The sequence below is a fragment of the Prionailurus bengalensis genome, chromosome B4, assembly GCF_016509475.1.
Source record: "Prionailurus bengalensis isolate Pbe53 chromosome B4, Fcat_Pben_1.1_paternal_pri, whole genome shotgun sequence".
Lineage (NCBI taxonomy): Eukaryota > Metazoa > Chordata > Mammalia > Carnivora > Felidae > Prionailurus > Prionailurus bengalensis.
In genome coordinates, this window is record NC_057358.1 from 37,465,201 (window position 1) to 37,485,749 (window position 20,549).

General features: G+C 44.1%; 1 protein-coding gene across 4 annotated transcripts in view; it reads left to right on the forward strand.

Moving 5' to 3' along the window:
- The first annotated feature begins 870 nt into the window (after nt 1-870).
- The window catches only part of SLC6A13 (solute carrier family 6 member 13), a 34,070-nt gene continuing 14,391 nt past the window's right edge, over nt 871-20,549 (forward strand). Inside the window, exons 1-6 of one of the 4 annotated variants that reach the window (XM_043564986.1) lie at nt 5,495-5,692; nt 6,201-6,361; nt 6,649-6,767; nt 13,152-13,286; nt 15,908-16,048; nt 20,012-20,096. In XM_043564986.1, coding sequence (XP_043420921.1) covers nt 15,928-16,048; nt 20,012-20,096 — 206 coding nt within the window. In that variant the 5' untranslated portion in view covers nt 5,495-5,692; nt 6,201-6,361; nt 6,649-6,767; nt 13,152-13,286; nt 15,908-15,927. Of the gene's footprint in view, nt 970-4,029; nt 4,237-5,484; nt 5,693-6,200; nt 6,362-6,648; nt 6,768-13,151; nt 13,287-15,907; nt 16,049-20,011; nt 20,097-20,549 lie in introns of those variants that run through there. The other 3 variants (XM_043564983.1, XM_043564984.1, XM_043564985.1) reach the window with 3 other exon arrangements.

Here is a 20,549-nt window from a genome sequence, read left to right on the forward strand (position 1 = left end):
GTTGTCTGTAATCTATATATCTTTACTTTTTTGTTTTCTAATGAAAGTTTTCTTTTATTGAACTTTATGCATATAATTTTGCCAGTAAAACAAAAAGTACAAAATAAAAAATAGATAATATGGTACAACTTTCAATGATTGATAGTTTTTTCATTATATCAATGTATTTTTTTTAATTGAGGTGTAGTTGATTCACAGTATTACATTAGTTTCAGGTGTACATATGTATCTTTATTCTAATCACGGTCTACACCAAATCAGAACCTACAGAGGCATAAGAGAAATGTACACTAAAATTTTTTTCAATGTTTTTTTTTTTTTTTTTTTTTGAGAGAGAGAGAGAGAAACAGAGTGCCAACGGGGAAGGGACAGAGAGAGAGGGAGACAGAATTCCAAGTCTGTCAGCTCTGTCAGCACAGAGCCCGATGTGGGGCTTGAACTCACGTACCATGAGATCATGACCTGAGCCGAAAGCAGATGCTTAACCAACTGAGCCACCCAGGCGCCCTGAGAAATGTACATTTAATCTGCACAGCACCCAACCCAAGGGACACCTATTCCTGATGTGTGTATAGGAGTACAGGAGCACTGGGGCTGGAGAAAGGGTGGAAGGTGGGATCCCTCTAGGGTGACCCTGAGGTTGCTGGTGGGGGGGGGGCGGGCAAGAGCACATGAGCTCTGGGGGAGAAGACTAGCTGCCCAGCCTCACAAGCAACTGGCCTGACCTGCCAGGGTGTACTCGCACTCCCCAGGCTGTGAAATGACTCCGGTGTGTAAGTCTGCTGCTCAGGGGGAGGGAAAGTGGGGTGGGGAGGCAGGAGGAGGAATGTGGGCAGGGCCAAGTTTAGAATTACAAGTGCAAGTGCCGCAGAGGAGTTGGAACCACACTTTAAATAGCCAGCACCTTCCCCTTCCCCCTTAGATAATTCTTCTCCCCCTGACTGGACCTCTGGCAGCAGCTGCACTAAGGTTCGTAATATGTTCTCTCTCTCTCTCTCTCCCTCCCTCCTTCTCTCATTTTTCTGTTTCTGGGTCTCAGACTATAGGATGGGATCATAGGACTTACAACCAAAGGATTTTTTGATCCTCCTAGAATATATGTTTCTGACATTCATGTGTGTACATGCAAAGCCTAGATGCTATATTCTTGGCTTTCTGAAACTGCAGTGGCTGTTGACTTAAGGGACAATGCGATTTAGAGAAAGAGAGCCCTAGATTGAGCAGAAAGGAAAGCTTTTTTTCTCTGTGAAATGAGACAATGAGCAACTCTTTGACAAGATTGAAAGAAACTACAAATTTGAGTGCCTGTTATTATGCTAAGTCCTTTACTTTATATGCATAACCTCATCTAATCCTCCCCACTTTTACAGATGAGTGAACGAAGGCTCAGAGTAATTAACTTCTCTGAAGTTGGGCAGCGAGTGGTACAGCACAGACCTAAGATTTGTACCCGGCTTGTCTGACTCTACAACTCATGACCTTTTTGTTGCACCACACAACCTCTGAGAAACAGTACCCTAATGAGGCAAGGGACCCAGGATAGGGCTACTGTTTCTTCTAGGGTCTGAGAAGATGAAGGAGTGGAAGGAGATGGCGTGCCATCATCGGAAGACACCCATCGGATGGTAAAGGGAGGCTGAGAACCGGCACAAGACGTTAGACAACCTTCTCAAAAGGACTGAGGAAGCTTGCTTCTTGGGACCAGCTGCTTGGATTTTTCCTTCTCAGTGCACACTCTTTGGAGCCTATTCCCTAATTTATCAAATAAGCAAAGATCCCTACTGTTCCTTGACTTTCTCTCTAACTTTTTGAATCCTGAAGGTAGCCCCCGCTGGGGAAACTGAACCATAGGAGAGTCTGGCCAGATGGGGCTCCCAATGAGAAAGTTCTGTTAACATGAATTTTTCTTGAGGGGTACAAAAATGTCCATCTGCTTACTTCTCCGGAAAAGGGGCCACTGTGAAAAATCAGGAGAGTCATTAGAAGATGCTTATTTAGACATGCTGAGAGACGCCTGGGTGGCTCAGCTAGTTGAGCGTCTGACTTGATTTCACCTCAGGTCATGATCCCAGGGTCATGGGGTCGAGCCCCATGTAAGGCTTTGCACTGATCGTGGAGCCTGCTTGCGATTCTCATTCTCTCTCTCTCTCTCCCTCCCTCTGCCCCTCTTCCCTGCTCATGTTTTCTCTGTCTCTCTAAAATAATTAAAAAAAAAAAAAGACATGCTAATAAACCTGGGCAGCCAATTAAATCGAGAGATTTAACTGAAAGAGCAGGGACAGAGTGGGTTCAAGTCCCACTTGTGCAATTTACTCGCTATATGACCACAGATATGTCATTTAACCTCTCTGAGCTGCACCTTCTTTATTTACAAAGCAGAACTAATACTGCTTACGTTTCAGGGTGGTTGTGTGGATTAAGTGAAATAAGTATATGTAAAGTGCTTTGTAGTAGTTACTCTTTACGTGTGAGCCATAGCAGATCTTATCTTCAATCTCAGTAAGAGTCTAGAATAGGGCAGGGAAACATTTGGAACTGTGGCCCTTTATTCATTTCATGTTGTCTTCTCTACTGAAATAGATTCCCACATGTTTCATCACCAACAAAGAAAAAGAGCCCATAGTTCATCTTTCTCTTATGTTGACTTCAGAGAGAGGTAGAAAGATAGCTGGGAAGGTCAGTCCATCTTAATTCAGAATTCCAGGGCCCACTCAGCTTCTCCCATTCCTTTGGAAGGATTTCTTTTCTTTTCTTTTTTTTTTTTGAAAGAGAGCAAGAGTGCGCTTGAGGCGGGGGCAGAGACAGAGAGAGAGAGAGAGAGAGAGAATCCCAAGCAGGCTCCTTGCTGACAGTAAAGAGCCCGACTCAGGGCTCAAACTCACAAACTGTGCGATCATGACCTGAGCTGAAATTAAGAGTTGGACACTTAACTGACTGAGCCGCCAGGAGCCCCTGGAAGGAGTTTTTAAAAACTTGCTTTTATTTTAATGTTACAAAATAAATCATGTTCTTTGATGAAAACATAGAAAATAGAAATAAGGAAAATATTCCTATAATCCAACCACTGAGCAAGAAACATTTTGGTGGATATCCTAGTCTTTTTTTTTTTTTTTTAACGTTTATTTATTTTTGAGACAGAGAGAGACAGAGCATGAAGGGGGGAGGGTCAGAGAGAGAGAGGGAGAGACAGAATCTGAAACAGGCTCCAGGCTCCGAGCTGTCAGCACAGAGCCCGATGCGGGGCTCGAACTCACGGACTGCGAGATCATGACCCAAGCCAAAGTCGGACGCTTAACCGACTGAGCCATTCAGGCACCCCTATCCTAGTCTTTTGATGCATACACTTTATAAAATGTTTTCCAAGCATGATCATATCATATGTGCTATTTTATAATTTTTCACTCCACATATCATGAACACTTTCATTTCATTACACTTTCTTCTGCAACACAATTTTTCATGATTATATATTAGTCCGTTGTATGTATGGGCCATAATTTCTTAACCTGTGTGTGTTTTCTAATTTTCTGCTGCTGTAAACAATGAACATCCTCAGTGCCAAATCTTTATCCACAGTCACAATTATTTCCCTAGAGTAAATTCCTGCATGGGAGATTGGTGGGTTTGAGGATCTTTTCCGCTGTCCCCATACAGAACACAGACACTGAAGCACGTGCTAACACAGACAAAGTTGGTTGTAGGATGGCGTGGAGAACTTAGCCCAGGGGCCATGTGAACTCTTCCATGTCCACAAGCCCCAACCCAAGAGGCCCTCCCTAGTGGAAAGAATATCTATACTTCAGCATCAATGCTTTCTTCCTGAACAGTAAAGGAATATACATTCTTAGCAGGTGTTACCCAGGCTTTACCAATACGAGATGCCAAGGAAGACGTGGGTCTATAGGCAAGGGGGTAGGAATTTACTTTCTCCTGGTGCACTTATTCCCTCGGGAGTTTGCTGGTGAAGGAAGGGGAAGGCTTTCCTCCCAAGGTTCCCAGCGGTAATAGAACACTCTGCTTGTTTTTCAGGTGGGATGGATAACAGGATCTCGAGCACAGCCAGCAATGGGGAGACAAAACCAGTATACCCTGTCATGGAAAAGACGAAGGAAGATGGTACCCTGGAACGGGGGCACTGGAACAACAAGATGGAGTTTGTGCTGTCAGTAGCCGGGGAGATCATTGGCCTAGGCAACGTCTGGAGGTTTCCCTATCTCTGCTACAAAAATGGGGGAGGTGAGAGCTACTGCGCCACCCCACCCGTCCCTGGAAGGAGGATGTCTCCATCTCCTGTAATTATTGCCCCTCTGGGGACTCCCACGGGTGCATAGAATGCTGGAGTTGGACAGCCCCTTACAAGTCAGTAAGGACACTGCAGGAGACTGAGACCTAGAGAGATTATGTAACTCTCCCAGGGGTCTTTCTAGAATGCTATGGCATCAAAGACATATGAACATAAGTTTGGAACCAGATGTATCAGAATTTGGATTCTGGCTCTGCTACTTACTCTCTGTGTAGTCTTGGGCAAGTTATTGAGGCCCTCAGAGCCTCAGCTGCTGTTCCTGTAAATTCAGATAGTAGTACCTGCCTTTAAGTTGCTGTAAGGATGAGAGGTAATGTGTGTAAAGTGCTTAATAAATGGCAGCTGTGTTGAAGATGATGTTGATACTGAACTGTCCTGTGGTCTTGAGACTCCTTAGTCTTTGTGTTTTCCCTTTCTCTGCTGGCATTGTGACATTCTCTAAGCCAGTCATTAACCAACCCCTACCAGTGTCATAACCTTTGATACTAGTGGCTCTGCCTTCAAAACTTCCCACTGAATGTTTGTGTGTATGCAGTATTAACTCTAACTCTTTCCTAGGGCTTTTTTGGCTTCTCATTCCTCCTATCCCTTCCAGCCTCCTAGAATAACTTTGCTACCCCACAGCAGGGTGGTAATTTTCCAACCAGTAACTCACTTTCAGGGAATCCCAGACCTCTGTGGGACGCCCTGGAGGGATTTCTCAGGTACTGAAGTGTTCTGGCTGAGCAGTAGGTTACAAATATCTCCTTGTTGATGGGTAAAGCTTATAGGTGTTGGGGCTCCCAGATCTGGTTTGGAAGTGAAGTTGCAGCTTGGGCTGCAGGAGGGGGAAGTGCAGAGGTAGGTAACTCGGGGAAATGCTGAGGGCAGTGGTTATTCTGGGGCCATGAGGATTGGAGGGTACCCTAATGTGACACCCAGCCTTGTGCAGGGGAGTTGGAGCCTCCAAATGCACTGAGCTCAGTCTCCCGGTGGTTTCGGACAGTGGAGGTGGGAGGGCCGGAGAGGAGGGTACAGAGGTCCTCTGAGCCCATGGAGCCTATTCTCAGGATTGTGGCAATTGGAGGATTGGCCGTGGAGTTGGAAGTTAATTTGTATGTTTCCAGAGGGGTGGGTATGGGCTGATGCGTCCTTTCTCCCCAGGGATTTCTGGCCAACAGCCTGAAATCACAGGACTTTGTTCTGTGTGCCCTGTGAGGGAAGGAAGGAGGTCTTCCCACTTTGAACCTAGTCCTGGACACTCCACACGCTTCCCTTCAGAGAACTGGGTGGAGGGACGAGGTTGGTCCAGGGAGGAGGAGGAATCTGGGGGCTAAAGCTGGCCACTGGGACTCTATATCTGGAGCCTAGTAACCAGCTTAGCTCCTCACATGGCAGGAAGATTAGGAGGTGAGCGGCTTTCCCCAAGCCTCTCTGGAATTGGGTAAAGGTTGGCCTGGGAATTAGCAGGAGTGGCACGAAGAGGTGGGAGGGAGTGATATCCAGGTCTGGCGCAAAACCGCTGGGCTGAGAAAGGTGAAGCGAAGGGAACCGTAATAGGAGCAGTGGGGGGTGTGGGCTCACCCTGTTGAGGGAGCTTGTCTGGCAGTGTTTGGATCTGAACTCTGCCTTGGGACTCTGTGGTGGGTCTGTGTAGGCCTGGGAGTGTGTGATATTGTCTCCAGGGGAAATGCAGGCCCAAGAGGAGAAAAGAATTGGGGGCCCTTGGTTCTTGCTATGGGCTTGTGAGGGAAGAGGGTGGGTATGATGGCTGTGGCTGCTTCCTCCCTGGAGAGAGCCTGCCTTCCAGCATGCTGATTCAGATTGAGAGTGGAGACATTTTCAGGGGTCCCGGATCCAGTCAAACTCTCGGTTTAATCCCTAACACTGCCACCCACAATCTCTTCCCTTGATCAAGTGCAGGGTCTTAGGACTCCTCTTTTCCTTGATGGATGACAGCAGCTGGAGGGAAGTGTTCTGAGGGGCTTTGGAGCTAGAGACTGATGCCCAGGTTTGCTCTGAAGGGCATGAGTCACCCAGGGCCACCGGGGGAATTAATGGAAAGCCTCCTTTGCCAAGGTAAGGGGGACTAACCGAGGAGATGTGTGCTCGTGAGAGGGACCTAGATATGCCTGGGTTTTGGGGTTCCCAGCAGCTTAACCTTTCTGTCACCACTCAGCTCCCTTCATCTCCCAGCAAAACAAAGCTCCACAGAGAATGGGTCCCCACACTTCCTCTTCTCACCCCCTTGTCTGTCAAGGAACAAACTGATGCCTCTTTCTGACCCTTTGCTACCAATATGGGGAAGGAAGGTGAGGAGAATGGAGACCACTTACATTGATTTGACCCTTTTCCTCCTGCTTTAGTGATTTTATTTAAACCCATGGTCCTCCAACTGGGACCTGGACTCCCAGGGGATGAGAGGAATGTTCTGAGCAAGTTCTGGAGAAGGATGCTGGGGTCCTCTGGGGTGTATCATGCTCAGGTAATGGACCCTATCAGCCTGCTTCTGGGCTTCTGGGCCCTTTCTTCAACTTCCTAGCTTTAAACAGCTACTTTTGTGCTTGGGGCAGGAGGGGAAGATAAGCTTGGCCCTTTATTATTATCAATATTTGTCTAGTGGTGAGGTCAGAGATTAAAAAAGTCCCTAAAATATAATTTTAGTTCCAAACTTAAGAAATACAAATGATGTCTTCTTGGGTTCCTTCTAGCTTTAACATTTGGTAGATCCAATTTGAAGTGAGTTCCAGAGCAGAGAAAGGGCTGAAGCAAGAAGATGATAGAAAAGCAGGTAAACTAGTTAAACACTAGAGTTGAAAACCAGAGAAGCTGAGACAGTGATTAAAAGAAGCCCATCTAAAATCAGAAGAAACTGGTAGGCTTTTCAGAGAGATGGATGAGCAAGATGCCTGCCTCAATCATCTCCTAGCTGAGCACAATCCCTGCTGTCCGGGACCTGTGGCCAATCCACCCCCAGATATCTTTTTGGAGTCTCCAGTCTCAGCCAATTGCCCCAGCACACAGCCCACCAAGCCCCGACCCTGCCTGAGTCATTCAACAGCAGTTACAGGGTACAAACTATCTGCCTAGAATTATTCTAAGCTGTTGGGCTACATCTACAAACAGAACAGAACAATTCCCTGTCCTTGTGGGGCTTACATTCTTGAAGAGGGAGCCAGACAATAAACAATAAATGTAGTAAATAAGAAAATTATATAGCATATCGGAAGTTAATGGGTGCTGTGGAAAATGACCACTAGAGCTGGGAAAAGAGGATCAGGAGTGTTTGTGTGTGGAGGGGGCACATCGAGAACATTTGAGTAAGCTTTGCCAGGAGTGAGAGGGCTGGTCATGTGGATATCGAGGGTAAAAGTGCTCCAAGCAGAGGACACAAAAGATTTAATAGTAGTAAAGCAAGAAGCTGACTGGCTTATTTGAGGAGTTGCAAGGAGGGGAGTAAATAGAAGCTGAGGTCAGAGAAGTAAATAGGACGAGGGTGGCAGATCATGTAGGTCCTTGTCAGCTATTGTAAGACTTTGGCTTTTGCTCTAGTGACATGGGGAGACAGGGCAGGGTTTTGAGCAGGAGCGGCATGATCTTACATTTTAAAATAATCTCTTTGGCTGCCGTTGAGAACTGATTGTACACGAGTCGGGGCAGAAGCAGACCAGTTACAAGGCTAAATATTTCGGAGTCATCCTTGAGTCCTTCCCTCCCACTCCCAGACTGTTAGATCTACCTAATTACCCAGATTCTGGGGGCTTCAGAGCATGAGTCTTCAGCTGGAAGCTCTCCAGCTCCCTGGACTCTGGCTGCCAACAGACTTGAGGAACCCAGAGTGCCTGGGACTGGAGACCCCACATGATGTATGCAGAATCTGACACCTCTTGTCACTTCCACTGCTGCTGCCTGGGCTTAGCGGTCCAAGGATTGCAGACTGAGCACTGCGAAGGAAGGAGTTGCCATTTACTGTGATGTGGAAGGCCATAAGAGGAGCAGGTTTTAAGAAGAAAATAAGGAGTTGACTTTGGGGAACACTGAGTGGAGATGTCTGTCAGATATCAAGTGGAGATTTCGACTAAGCAGTAAAACATATGAGTCTGGAGTCTGTGAGAGAGATGTGGATGGGAGATATAAATTTGAGAGTGATTAGAATTTTGATGGTGATAAAAGAGAGCAAGGACTGGGGGGAAGGGGAGGGACCATCAGGAGACAGAGAAGGAGAAACCAGTGAAGAAAGATGATACCAGGGTGATGAAGTGTTTTGGGAGGCAAGCATCAAATGCCGCAGATAGGTTAAGAAAGATATGGAGTGAGAATGAAGTGTTGGCTTTGGTGGCATGGAGGCCTTTGGTGACCTTGTAGGAGCAGTCCCAGTGGTATGGCGGGGCAAAGACCGCTTGCAGTGGGTTCAAGATAATGGGGAAAGAAAATGATTAGAAATAGGAAATATGGGTGATTTGGGCAAAACTTGGGAGTGGGCAAAGTACATTTCTGCTGTCTGTATTCTCCCTCCTGGGGAGGGATAAGCCAATATGAGTGTCGCGTAGTAGTGACAGTGTGCCCGTATGTCTGGCGGTGGTGGGGATGGGTCTCCTGACTGGAGAAGTGGCCCAAGAACTATTTCTCAAGCTCTCCACCCTCAGTTCCCTGGAGGGAAAAGCAAACATGACCTTCCACCAGGGCCTATCCCTTAAAGTTCTAGCCATGCAGATGAAAAGTCTCTGGATAACTCAAAAGGCATGATGTTGGGGAAAGGTGGTAGGAGAGGGTTTTGGCAAGAGAATTCAACTCTACCACAAGGGAATTTAAGTTACTTGCCTGCCAATCTCAGCCCAGACAAAAAGACCATCTGCCAAACATTTTATGCTTAATTCCTTTTCTTTTTAAAGATTTTATTTTTAAGTAATCTCTACATTCAACATGAGGCTCAAACTCACAACCCCAAGATCAAGGGTCTCATGCTCCTCTGACTGAGCCAGCCAGGTGCCCCTATACTTAATTTCATTTTTTTAAAGTAGGCTCCACACCGGCTGCGGAACCCAACACGGGGCTGAACTCACAACCCTGAGATCAAGACCTGAGCTGAGATCAAGAGTTAGACACTTAACCTACTGAGCCACCCAGGCACCCTCACCCTCCACACTTAATTTCTAAGTCCAGGTTGCTGAAAACCAGGGGCAGAGGTCACTTGTGCTAAGAATCGTTGGTTTTTGCTAGTCATAGAACAGCAGCTGGAGATCAGTTACCTTGTGCGAGGACAGGTGCTTCCTTCTTCCTTGTACCCCGCCTCCCCCCAAGCCCTCTCTGCTTCTGATCTTCAGTCCCCAGACACCCAGATCCTGGTGGCTTCAGAACATGGGCCTTCCGCTAGGATCTCTCCAGCTCCCTAGACCTGGCTGCCAGCAGACTGAGTTTCTCAACACCTGGGATGCCTGGAGACTGCATGTAAGGCTACAGCAGAATGTCCCGCAACTGGATCTCTAGGAATGGGGATCTTAGAGGAGCAGGCTGTGGGGGAAGGGCAGCTCTAGACCATAGGGAGATGAAGGCAAAGAGGATTAAATGGTACCTGGCCTCAGGGAGAACTGGTCACCTTGCTGTTGCTTGTCAGTACGTAGGAACAGAGAGAAGAGAAGAACACTTTTTTCCTCCATGTAACAGTAATAGCTATTTTAGTAGTGTGTGATTATTTGTTACCATTTTCAGTTAATTACTCACCCCCCAGGAGTGGTCAGATTAGTGGTGACTGCAGCACATAACTGTTCATGTATGCTCACTGCTGTGTTGCTCATGTGGAATCTCATCTGTTTATGTTTTAAAATATTAGCTGGAACATTACAGATGACACCACAGAGTGTGCTGCTTTTGTGAAGGGTGGCCTACAGAATGATTCCCCTCTAGGTTGGGCATGTGGCCTCTCCATCTCATGGGGGAACAGGCCAGGACCTTTTAGAATTTGGAGAAGGAGACTAACCCACAGGAATAGGGAGCAGGTAACTGAACTCCATCCTCCACCTCTAGGACTAGCTCCATCTTTTAATGGTGGTGACTGGGGCTGTGGGGAAAGAGGCAGGGTGCCCCCAAAGGACTCCCCAATCTGCACCTGGCTCCCTCTGGGTCCCATCTCTCTTCTACCCCTTCCCTTTGTAGGACTAGTGGCTCTGCTTATTGAGTGTGAGCCTTGCCCCTTGTGGCCAGCTGCCCACGTGCTCAAAGAGGCAGAGGAGGAGAGGCATAGAGCTGACCATGGAACCTACTGCAGTTAAACATTGGCTTGGTTTATTGGGAAAGAGCAGGTAGCATAAAGATAGGGAGGTGGGGCTTGAGCTGGGCAAAAATTCTCTTTCTCTCGGTCTTTCTGTCTCTCCCTCTTCTCTCTCCTTTTTTTCTGCCATGCTTTCAACTCTGAGCAGTAACTGTCCATATCAGCTACTAAGTTCTGTCTTCCCTTATTTTCCTTTCCTACTCAACAAGTCTTGGGTTGACTTATGGACTTATTAGGCTGAGGTGTTTATGATCTTTATTTCTTTGCCCTTCTGGTAATCAGGTGCCTTCCTCGGTGCCTGACTTATGGATGTGTAGACTACAGGCCAGAGATTTGAAAGGTGAAGGACTGGAGAGCTCTATTCCCCATTAACTTTCATTTTAAACCGTTTCATTTCCTCCATCCCCAGGTCTTTGGCAACCACCATTCTACCCTTTAATTCCACAGATTTGGCTTTTTAATTTTTATTTTAAGTTTGTTTGTTGTTTTAGTAATCTCTACACCCAATGTGGGGGTCGAACTCACAACTCCAAGATCAAGAGTCACATGCTCTTCTGACTGAGCCAGCCAGGCACTCCAAATTTGGCTTTTTTGGATTCCATATATGAGAACAATCAGTATTTGTTATTCTCTCTCTGAAAATGTAATGTCTTCGAGGTCTATTCATGTAATCTCAAAAGGCAGGATTTCCTTTTCATGTGTTGATATTTAAAGTGCATTTCTTTTAAGCAACATGTAGCTGAACCTTGTTTTTATTTTGAAGCCAATCTGACAATCTCTGCCATTTATTTGGGACATTTAGACTATTTACATTTAAAGCAATTATTCATACAGTTAAATTTAAATAAAATTATCTTGCTTTTTGTTTCCTACTTGTCTTATCAGTTCTTTGTTCCCCTTTTCCTATCCTTCTGCTTTCTTTTGAATTAATTGAATATTTTTTATTATTCCATTGTTGGCTTTCTTCCTTTGATGACTTATTAGCCATAAGCCTTTGTTATGTTAGTTGAATGATTGTTTTAGGTTTTGTAGCATACATTGGGTTTTTTTTTAATGTTTATTTTTGAGGGAGAGAGAATGGGAGTTGGGGAGGGGCAGAGAGAGAGAGAGAGAGAGAGAGAGAGAGAATCTGAAGCAGGCTCTGCGGTGACAGCACAGAACCTGATGCAGGACTTGAATTCATGAACTGAGAGATCATGACCTGAGCTCAAGTCAACCAACTGGGCCACCCAGGTGCCCCTGTAGCATACATCTTCAATTTATCACAATTCACCCTCAAGTAATATTATACCACTTTACATATAAGAACCCTACAATAATACATTTCCATCTCTCTCCTCCTGACTTTTGTGCTCTTGTTGTTACACGTTTTACTTTTTCATCTGTTATAAACTCCACCTTACATTGTGTAACCAGTCAGTTAACTTTTCAAAGAGATTTGGGTGATAAGAAAAAAATTCTTATATGTTTACTTGTGTATGTAACATTTCTAACATTCTTCGTTCCTTTGTGTAGATTCATATATCTCTCTGGCATCATTTCCCTCTGGCTGAAGGTTTTTCTCTAACATCGCTTGTAGTACAGATCTTTTGGTGATGGATTCTTTCAAGTTTTGCTTGTCTTAAGAAGCATTACTTCACTTTCATTTCTGAACAGTATTTTTATTGGGATTTTTATATTTCTATAAAAATTCTTGAGCTTTGCTCAGGACCAGTGAAGTTATTTGATACTTTTGGGTTTTGCTTCTAAGATTTGTTAGGGAGAACCAGAGCTGTGCTCAATCTAGGGCTAATCATTCCCCACTTCTGAGGAAATACCTTCTCTTCCCAATGCCTTGAGAATTCTGGGACTATCCAGTCTGGCTAGTGGGAGCCAGCACTCTTCCCAGCCCTGTGTGAGCACGATTACTCTCAATCTTTCTGAATGGTTCTTTCCCTTAGTTCGGGTCATTTCCTCCTATGTAGATGCTGAGTGGCACTCAGTTGAAAGCTAGAAGGGGACTCTCCGCAGATATTTGGATCTCCTTCTGTGTGCAGTTCTCTCTTCCCTGGTACTCTGTGAACTGCCCTATCTACCTTGCCAACAGATAGAGGTCCACAGTGGAGAAAATGCCGGCATTTCCAGAATCAGTACACTTGTCTCAGCCAATAATTATGAAAAACAGAAGGAGAAAGGATTACTAAAGGGAAATCTGATTTCAGTCTGCTAAAAGTCTCTCTCTACCATTAAAAGCAGTCATTTCCTTGGAAAAAATTATAGTCTGTGGGCTGTGTTAATGCTCCTGGATGTCCATTATTCAATGAGCGCCTTGCTGTGGCCACAAGTTTTGTGTAATTAAAGTAATAATTGATGTTCGATGGGGAGCAAGCCTTGGTAGGTATAGATTGAAACTTTCAGTGATAAAAAGGGCTCGTTAGGTAACTTGGTGACTCTTGATTTCTGCTATGGTTCCAGATATCTGGACAGATGTCCCCTGCATTTTGCATGTCCTGCACCCCTGGGGATTCTGACTGGCAACGTGGGGTGGTGATGGGAGGAGATGAATGTGGACTATGAGGAGGGTGGTGCCAGGTAATGGAAAGCCTGTTTCCCACCCCACAGGTGCCTTTTTCATCCCCTACCTCATCTTCCTCTTTACCTGTGGCATTCCTGTCTTCCTCTTGGAGACAGCACTGGGCCAGTACACTAGCCAGGGAGGCATCACAGCCTGGAGGAAGATTTGCCCCATCTTTGAGGGTGAGTAGCCCTGTGCCTGATTCCAGGATATCTGCATACATGGTTATAAACCTTATTTGGAATGACTGGATTTAGTAGCCGTGCTACTAACTTGGGGTATATTAGAAATCTGCCAAGTAGGTCATGGAAATCTTGGGTCAAAGATCAGAGTGAGAATTCATCAGAATGGCAAGCAAAATGTCACAGACTTAAAGACTTTGTGTCTTTATGTTAAACCCCCCACTTGTGGATTTAGGGCTGAGCTAATCCCCTGGTCTCTGAGAGAATGGAGAAGATGGGGGTGAAGAAGGGGAAAAAGGCTTTAGGTTAAATAAGTAGAGTGCAAAGCTATCTTAGCTATATAGTTTACACATGCATAACAATGATTTTGTATTTTTCAAAGCATATTTAATTAATTACAAAACAAATAAAGAGAATTTTAAATGGCAAAAAATATCATTAATAATTCTACTGTCTTGACACAATTGCTATTTAGACTTGAGGGTGTTTAATTTCAATATTTCTCTTTCTATAGGATTTTCTTTAAGTGTCTATTTTGAAATAATATATAGTCACAGAAAGTTGCAAAAATAGTATGGGGAGGTCATATGTACCCTTCACCCAACTTTCCCCAAGATGTTAAGATGTTACTTAACTATTAAAAAATATCAGGACCTGGAAGTTAACGTTGGTACTATCCACAGACCTTATTCAGATTTCCCCAATTTTCCAAGCACTCATTTATGTGTGTGTGTGTGTGTGTGTGTGTGCGTGTGTATAATTCTGTGTTATCTTATCACATACGTAGATTTGTGTGACCATCACTACAATCAATATACATACTCTTCCATTATCACAAAGATCTCTGTCATGCTACTCCTATGTAGTTACACCTACCCCTTCCTGACCCATCCTTAGCCCCGGGCAACCACTAATTTGTTCTCTATATCTATAATTTTGTCATTTTGGGAATGTTATATAAATAGAATTGCGCAGTCTATAGTCTTTTGAGATTAGCTTTTTTACTCAGCATGATGCCCTTGAGATCCATCCCAGTTCTTGTATAAAGAGTTCGTTTATTCTTTTTTAATGCTGAATAGTATTCCATGGTATGGATGTACCACAGTTCATTTAACCATCACCCACTGAAGAACATTTGTGTTGTTTCCAGTTTGGGGGGTTTATTTCATTCTTTCTGTCTCTCTGAATAGAGCTAACATATCTGTTAATCTGGAACATACATGGTTTATGTTTCCACTTTTCAGTTTTTCCATCCTCTACCCAACAATTATTTTATTTTATTTTATTTTATTTTATTTTATTTTATTTTATTTATTTTATTTTATTATTTTAGAGAGAGAAAACACATGAGTGAGGGAGACAGGGAGAGGTTGAGAGAGAGAGAGAGAGAGAGAGAGAGAGAAAGAGAGAGAATGACAAGCAGGCTCCACGCTCAGCATGAAGCCTGATGCAGGGCTTGATATCACAACCCTGGAATCATGACTTGTGCTGAAACCAAGAATCAGACATTCAATCAACTGAGCCACCCAGACGCCCCAACACAATAATAATTTAATGATTGCATAAACTTCAGTTGAGTGGGTATATCATAATTAACAGTTCTCTGTTTGGGGCTTTTTAATTATTTTCAATTACTTATAACATTTTTATATTCTGCTATCATGTGTATTTGTTGAGATAGCTTTCTGCCTCTTTTTGGGGAATTATTTCTTTGGGATAAATTTCCAGGATGAGGATTGCTGGATCAAATGGACAATCAAGTTGATGTCCTTTGGTCTAGCTTATTAAATTGTTCTATGGAAATGTTATATTGACTTGCCATGTCATTAGATATGAGTAAGTATCTTTCCCCCTTATCTTTAATGACTCCAAGGTATTTGTGGTTCCCAAACTTGTCTGCAAGTTGGAATCACCTGGGGATCTTCAAAACATCCTGAGGCCTGTATCCCATCCCCAGGGATCATGATTTAATTGGTCTGGAGTCTGGTCTAGACTTTGAAATTTTAAAAATATTCTCAGGTATTTCTAATATTTGGACAAATTTGGAGATCACTGAGTTACATCATTTGTAACAAATTTCATTACATCTGGCTATACAGAAAGGTACCTCATCATTGTTTCCTTTTGCATACCTACAATTATTAGGAAAGATCTATTTGTATTTCTTCTTGTGTGAATTGTCTATTCCTGCTCTTTTTTTTTTTCCCCCAAGTACGCTCTACACTCAATGTGGGGCTTGAACTCATGACTCTGAGATCAAGAGTCTCATGGTCTATGAGCTGAGCTCAGCCAGATGCCCCTGTTTCTGCTCTTAACATGTGTTTTTATATTTCAGAAATATATCAGCCTAATTCCAGGGAACATTAACTATTGAAAATCAGGGAATTTTCAGAACCGGTAAAGAAGAAAATTCACAGGAATCCAGGGCACAGCAATGGAAGGCAGAGAGAAAAGTCTCTCCTCACCTGCTGGGGAGATTGAGGAGAGAGTCAATGAGCCTGGACCCAGCAATGTTTAAGGGCCCTGACAGTGGAGTACAAACCCCCTCCTAAACTGGGAGGGGTGGCTTATGAGAAATCTGTCCACTGTCCTTAGCCCAATTCTGCAGTTTTCCCCTCCAGGCATCGGCTATGCCTCCCAGATGATTGTCATCCTCCTCAACATCTACTACATCATTGTCCTGGCCTGGGCCCTCTTCTACCTCTTTAGCAGCTTCACCATCGACCTTCCCTGGGGAAGCTGCCACCATGAGTGGAACACAGGTAAGGTCATCTCTAGAGAGTCCATTTCTAAACACCACATTAGCCAAGACTGAGATTATCCTTATGTCCTGAGTATCCCCAACCGTAACTTGGCACACACTAGAAGTCTGTCAAGTAGGTCATGGAAATCTTGGATCAGAAGTCAGAGTGAGAATTCACCAGCATCACAGGAAAAATGTCACAGACTTAAAAAAAAATTTAAAAAATGATAATGGGGGCACCTGGGTGGCTCAGTTGGTTAAGCGTCCGACTTCGACTCAGGTCATGATCTTGTGGTTCGTGAGTTCGAGCCCTGCGTCAGGCTCTGTGCTGATGCCTTGGAGCCTGGAGCCTGCTTTGGATTCTGTGTCTCCCTCTCTCTCTGCCCCTCCCCTGCTCATGCTCTGTCTCTAAAAAATAAATAAATGTTAAAAAAATTTTTTAAAAATAATGCATTCAACTCATGTATTATGAAAGCATGTGTTATGCAAATAGAATTGATTCCTTTCTATGTAGTTTAGCCATTTACTTATTTCAATTTGAAGTATGATTACTTAGGTGTATATATGTATTGTTTGTCCATTAGTTTTGTTTCTCATGGCTTCTTTCTGATACTATCCTAGGTCTTTCTAACTCACAGGTCATCTGGACTTAACCAGAGAATAAACTGTTTTGTATGTCTTCATTACAATTTGTAACAATTAATTTCTCCTGTGCTTATAAGATTGCATGTGACTCTCTCGTAAGACAACAAGAACTACCTATGGCCATAGAACTGCTGAGTCTATTTGACTGAAAGTAACAACAATTAAAAATCCCTAGTGCCGTCCAAGAGAACTTATCGGTGATAATGACAGTGTTCTCTGTACTATCCAGTGTGGTGGGTGCTAGCTACGTGCGGTTATTGAGGACTTGAAATGTGCCTAGTGTGTGTGAGGAACCAAATTTTAAAACTTGTATTTAATTTTAATGAACTTAAACACGAACATCCACATGTAGCTGGAAAATACCCTATTGGACAGCACAGATGGAGAGCTGTCCTGCTTGGACCCTCAGCACTACAACTCTCAGTGCTGATCCGTCACCAAGGCCCTATATGTGCCATGATTAATTTTTTGTTGTTATTCAGGTAAGGTAGTCAGTTCTGAACTGGAGTCTGAGTCTTTTTCTTGCCAGGGAGGCACATTTTGCAATGTTTAGCAAGGCCCCTCTTGTCCTCAAACTTTTGATCCCTTCCTAGGCATTCTTTTGCTGATCTCTGCCACCTTCATTCCACCATTTTGCAAGTGAAGAGTCAAATCTTGGAGCTTCCTCCCCTGATGCCCCAAGATTCAATAGGTTTCCTTTCTTCTTGGCCTTTAAAGTTAATTTATTTTTGAGAGAGAGAGACAGCAAGCGAGGAAGGGGCAGAGCAAGGAGGGGCTTGAGTGAATCCAAGCAGGCTCTATGCTGTGAGTGCAGACCCAGACACCAGGTTCGAACTCATGAACCATGAGATCATGACCTGAGTGGAAATCAAGAGTTGGCTGCCCAACCGACTGAGCCACGCAGGCACCCCGTGTTCTTAAATACATGTAGTATTACCTGCACTGAGCCCTGACTCTACTGTGGCACTTGCCTTACTTTTGGGCTGTTGGTCTGGTTTTCCCACAGGTCAGCAAGATCTTGAGGACAGAAAAGGTATCTTTATCTCTGTATCCTTTGTGACTAGCACAGTGCTGCCTACCTCATAAGCACTTGAAAAAATATTCGTCAGATCACTCCAATTTTATTTTATTTTTTAAAGTTTATTTACTTATTTTGAGAGAGAGAGAGAGAGAGAGAGAGTGAGGTAGGGGCAGATAGAGAAGGAGAGAATCACAAGCAGGCTCCAAATTGTCAGTGCAGAGCCTGATGTGGGGCTCAAACTCACAAATGGCAAGATCATGACCTGAGCTGAAATCAAGAGCTGGACCCTTAACCAAATGAGCCACCCAGGTGGCCGGATGAGTCCAATTTTAAAAACCTGTTTTATTCTAATATCTTCTTTATCATATATTTTTTCTTTCTTTCTTTCTTTCTTCCCTCCTCCCTTCTTTCCTTCAACCCTCATTCATTCATTCATTCATATATTCTAATGATGCTGAAATCACCCTTGACAACCAGCTTGTCAGACAGTGATTTGATCCAGATTTCAGGGGAGTTCCTTTTGTAAAAATGTTGCAAATTTTTGGTGGCCTACGGCTTTTGCTTCAGGGCACTTTTAGGCCTATATACCTTTGGTTGACTGGAGGATCTCTGAGACAATTCTGAGGAAAATTCAATTCCTGAGCCTTTTGCTTGGCATTTTTGACATTTCTCCTAGTGAGTCTGGTTTTACTCAGAGCCTAGCATCTTTCATATACAGGACATCTTGTCCTGTCAAGATGAAACAATACTTTTCTGGGTGTGCAGAAGCTTCAAGGAGAGAGAAAAGGTTTAGTGAAAAGAATGCTTGATTTACATTCATTCAACAGATATTTAATAGAGCTCCTACTATGTGCCAGGCTCTGTTCTAAGCAGTGGGGTTATGAAAATGCACAAAAACAAAGCTCCCTGCCCTCATGGAATTTTTGTTCTAGTGGCAAGACACATAGCATAAACAAAATAAATGATTAATATGTATTATGTTCAAAAAAGTGCTAGGGAGAAAAGTAAAACAGGGAGGAGGGATTGGGAGTTTTAGGGGTGGGAGTTGTCATTTTAAATAGAGTCATCAGGGAAGGTCATACTGAGAGGACACAGGACTAATGCTCTGAAGGAGGTGGGGGAATCAGCCACTCAGATTTCAGGGGCAAACGCTAGGTAGAAGGACCAACCAGTGCAAAGGCCCTGAGGTGGCCCTGTGCCTATAGCATCCAGGGAACAGCAAGGGGGTCGGTGTAGCTGGAGCATTTGACTGGGGGAGCACTGGGAAAGGAGGACAGAAGTGATGGAGGTAGATTGAAAAGGGCCTTGGAGGCAATTATAGGGGTTATAGCTTTTTTCTCTGTATGGGATGAGAAGCTCATTGGAGAGCTTTAAAGTGAGACATGACATAAAGCCACTTAAATTTTAACAAAATCATTCTGGCTGCTGTGTGGAGATTTGGCTAAGGAGGCAGGAGTAGAAACTGAAGGCCAGTCTAGGAGCCAGGGAAGGATGAAAACCTGCAGGGTTTTCATAGGGTGCTGGTAGTGGTAATGAAAAAGGTCAGATTCTAGGTAAGATTTTGAAGGTAAAACATATAATTTGCTGAGCTGGATTCTAGCCCTTGCTTCGTCATTTATGAGCTGGAACCGGCCATTTCTAAGAAGATTCACTTTCTTCATGTGTATGATGGGGAAACACTATCTTAATATCTCTAGGATTATTATACTAACACAATGTATAAAAGAATGTGAGCCCCGTTGTGAAACTCCAATGTCAGATGCAGATAGTTAAGAACCACTACTTACTGGGCACTTTGCACTCATATTTTCATTTAGTCCCCTGTCAATCCCACAACTGGATATCACTGCATTCTAGAATTGAGGGAAGCGAAGTTAGAGAGCCACACGGCAAATAACCAGAGGGTCAGGATTCAAGCCAGAACTTTCTAACTTGTGTCTGTGCTCTTGGCCACTCTGCTCCATCTTTTCCCTAGAAAGCACTTTTATGATCCCTCAAAGGTTGTGACTTTACACAAGACAGTGACCTAGAAATATTTGTATACTTTGAAGAAGATGTCATGTGGAATATCTTTCCTGATGCCATCTGATCATGCTTTAGTAAGAATATGTACCCAAACATTTAGAAGCCCACACGTACAGTCCTGTGGGGGAAGGTGAAGTAAGCTTGTTGAGTTCATCTTGTGTTCAAGGATGTTTGTTTGGACAACTTCAGCCTGGTTCATTCCAAAGACCTTACCTTCCCCATGACTCTCTCTAGTCATGCCAAATATTCAATGATCTTTTTCTTGCTTCCTTCCCTGGGACCCACGGGTAGAATCCTGTGTAGAGTTCCAGAGGACCAATGGCTCCCTGAATGTGACCTCTGAGAATGCCACGTCTCCTGTCATCGAGTTCTGGGAGTAAGTGAGGCCCCCTCCCCATCCCAGTGTGGGTTGTGTTCAAAAGAAGGGCACAGGGATGGGCTCATGCAGGACTTACCCTCAGGGGACCACAAGAGAAGAATTTCCACGTCCTTCTTTGGTGGCCTAAGTAGTCACCTAAATGGCCTTTTTTCTGGTGTGCTTGTATTTGTGGTTAATGCAGAATTGGTTTCAGAGATGAGAATTTTGCAACTCTCCTCAGGCTGTGCCTGCCTCTCCTCTCCCACGCGCCCATGTGCATGTTAGCACACATGCATGTGTGTGCACACTCCTAACCCCTCCTCCCTTCTGCTACATGCATATTGTCTCTTAGCCCCCCTCCCTAATGTTGATAATGACCTAGGACATGATTCCTAATATCAAAACATCCTGAAACCCTGGTTGAGAAGATATGTGTTTGCACCTCCCTCTCTAGGTTAAATTGGTACTCAG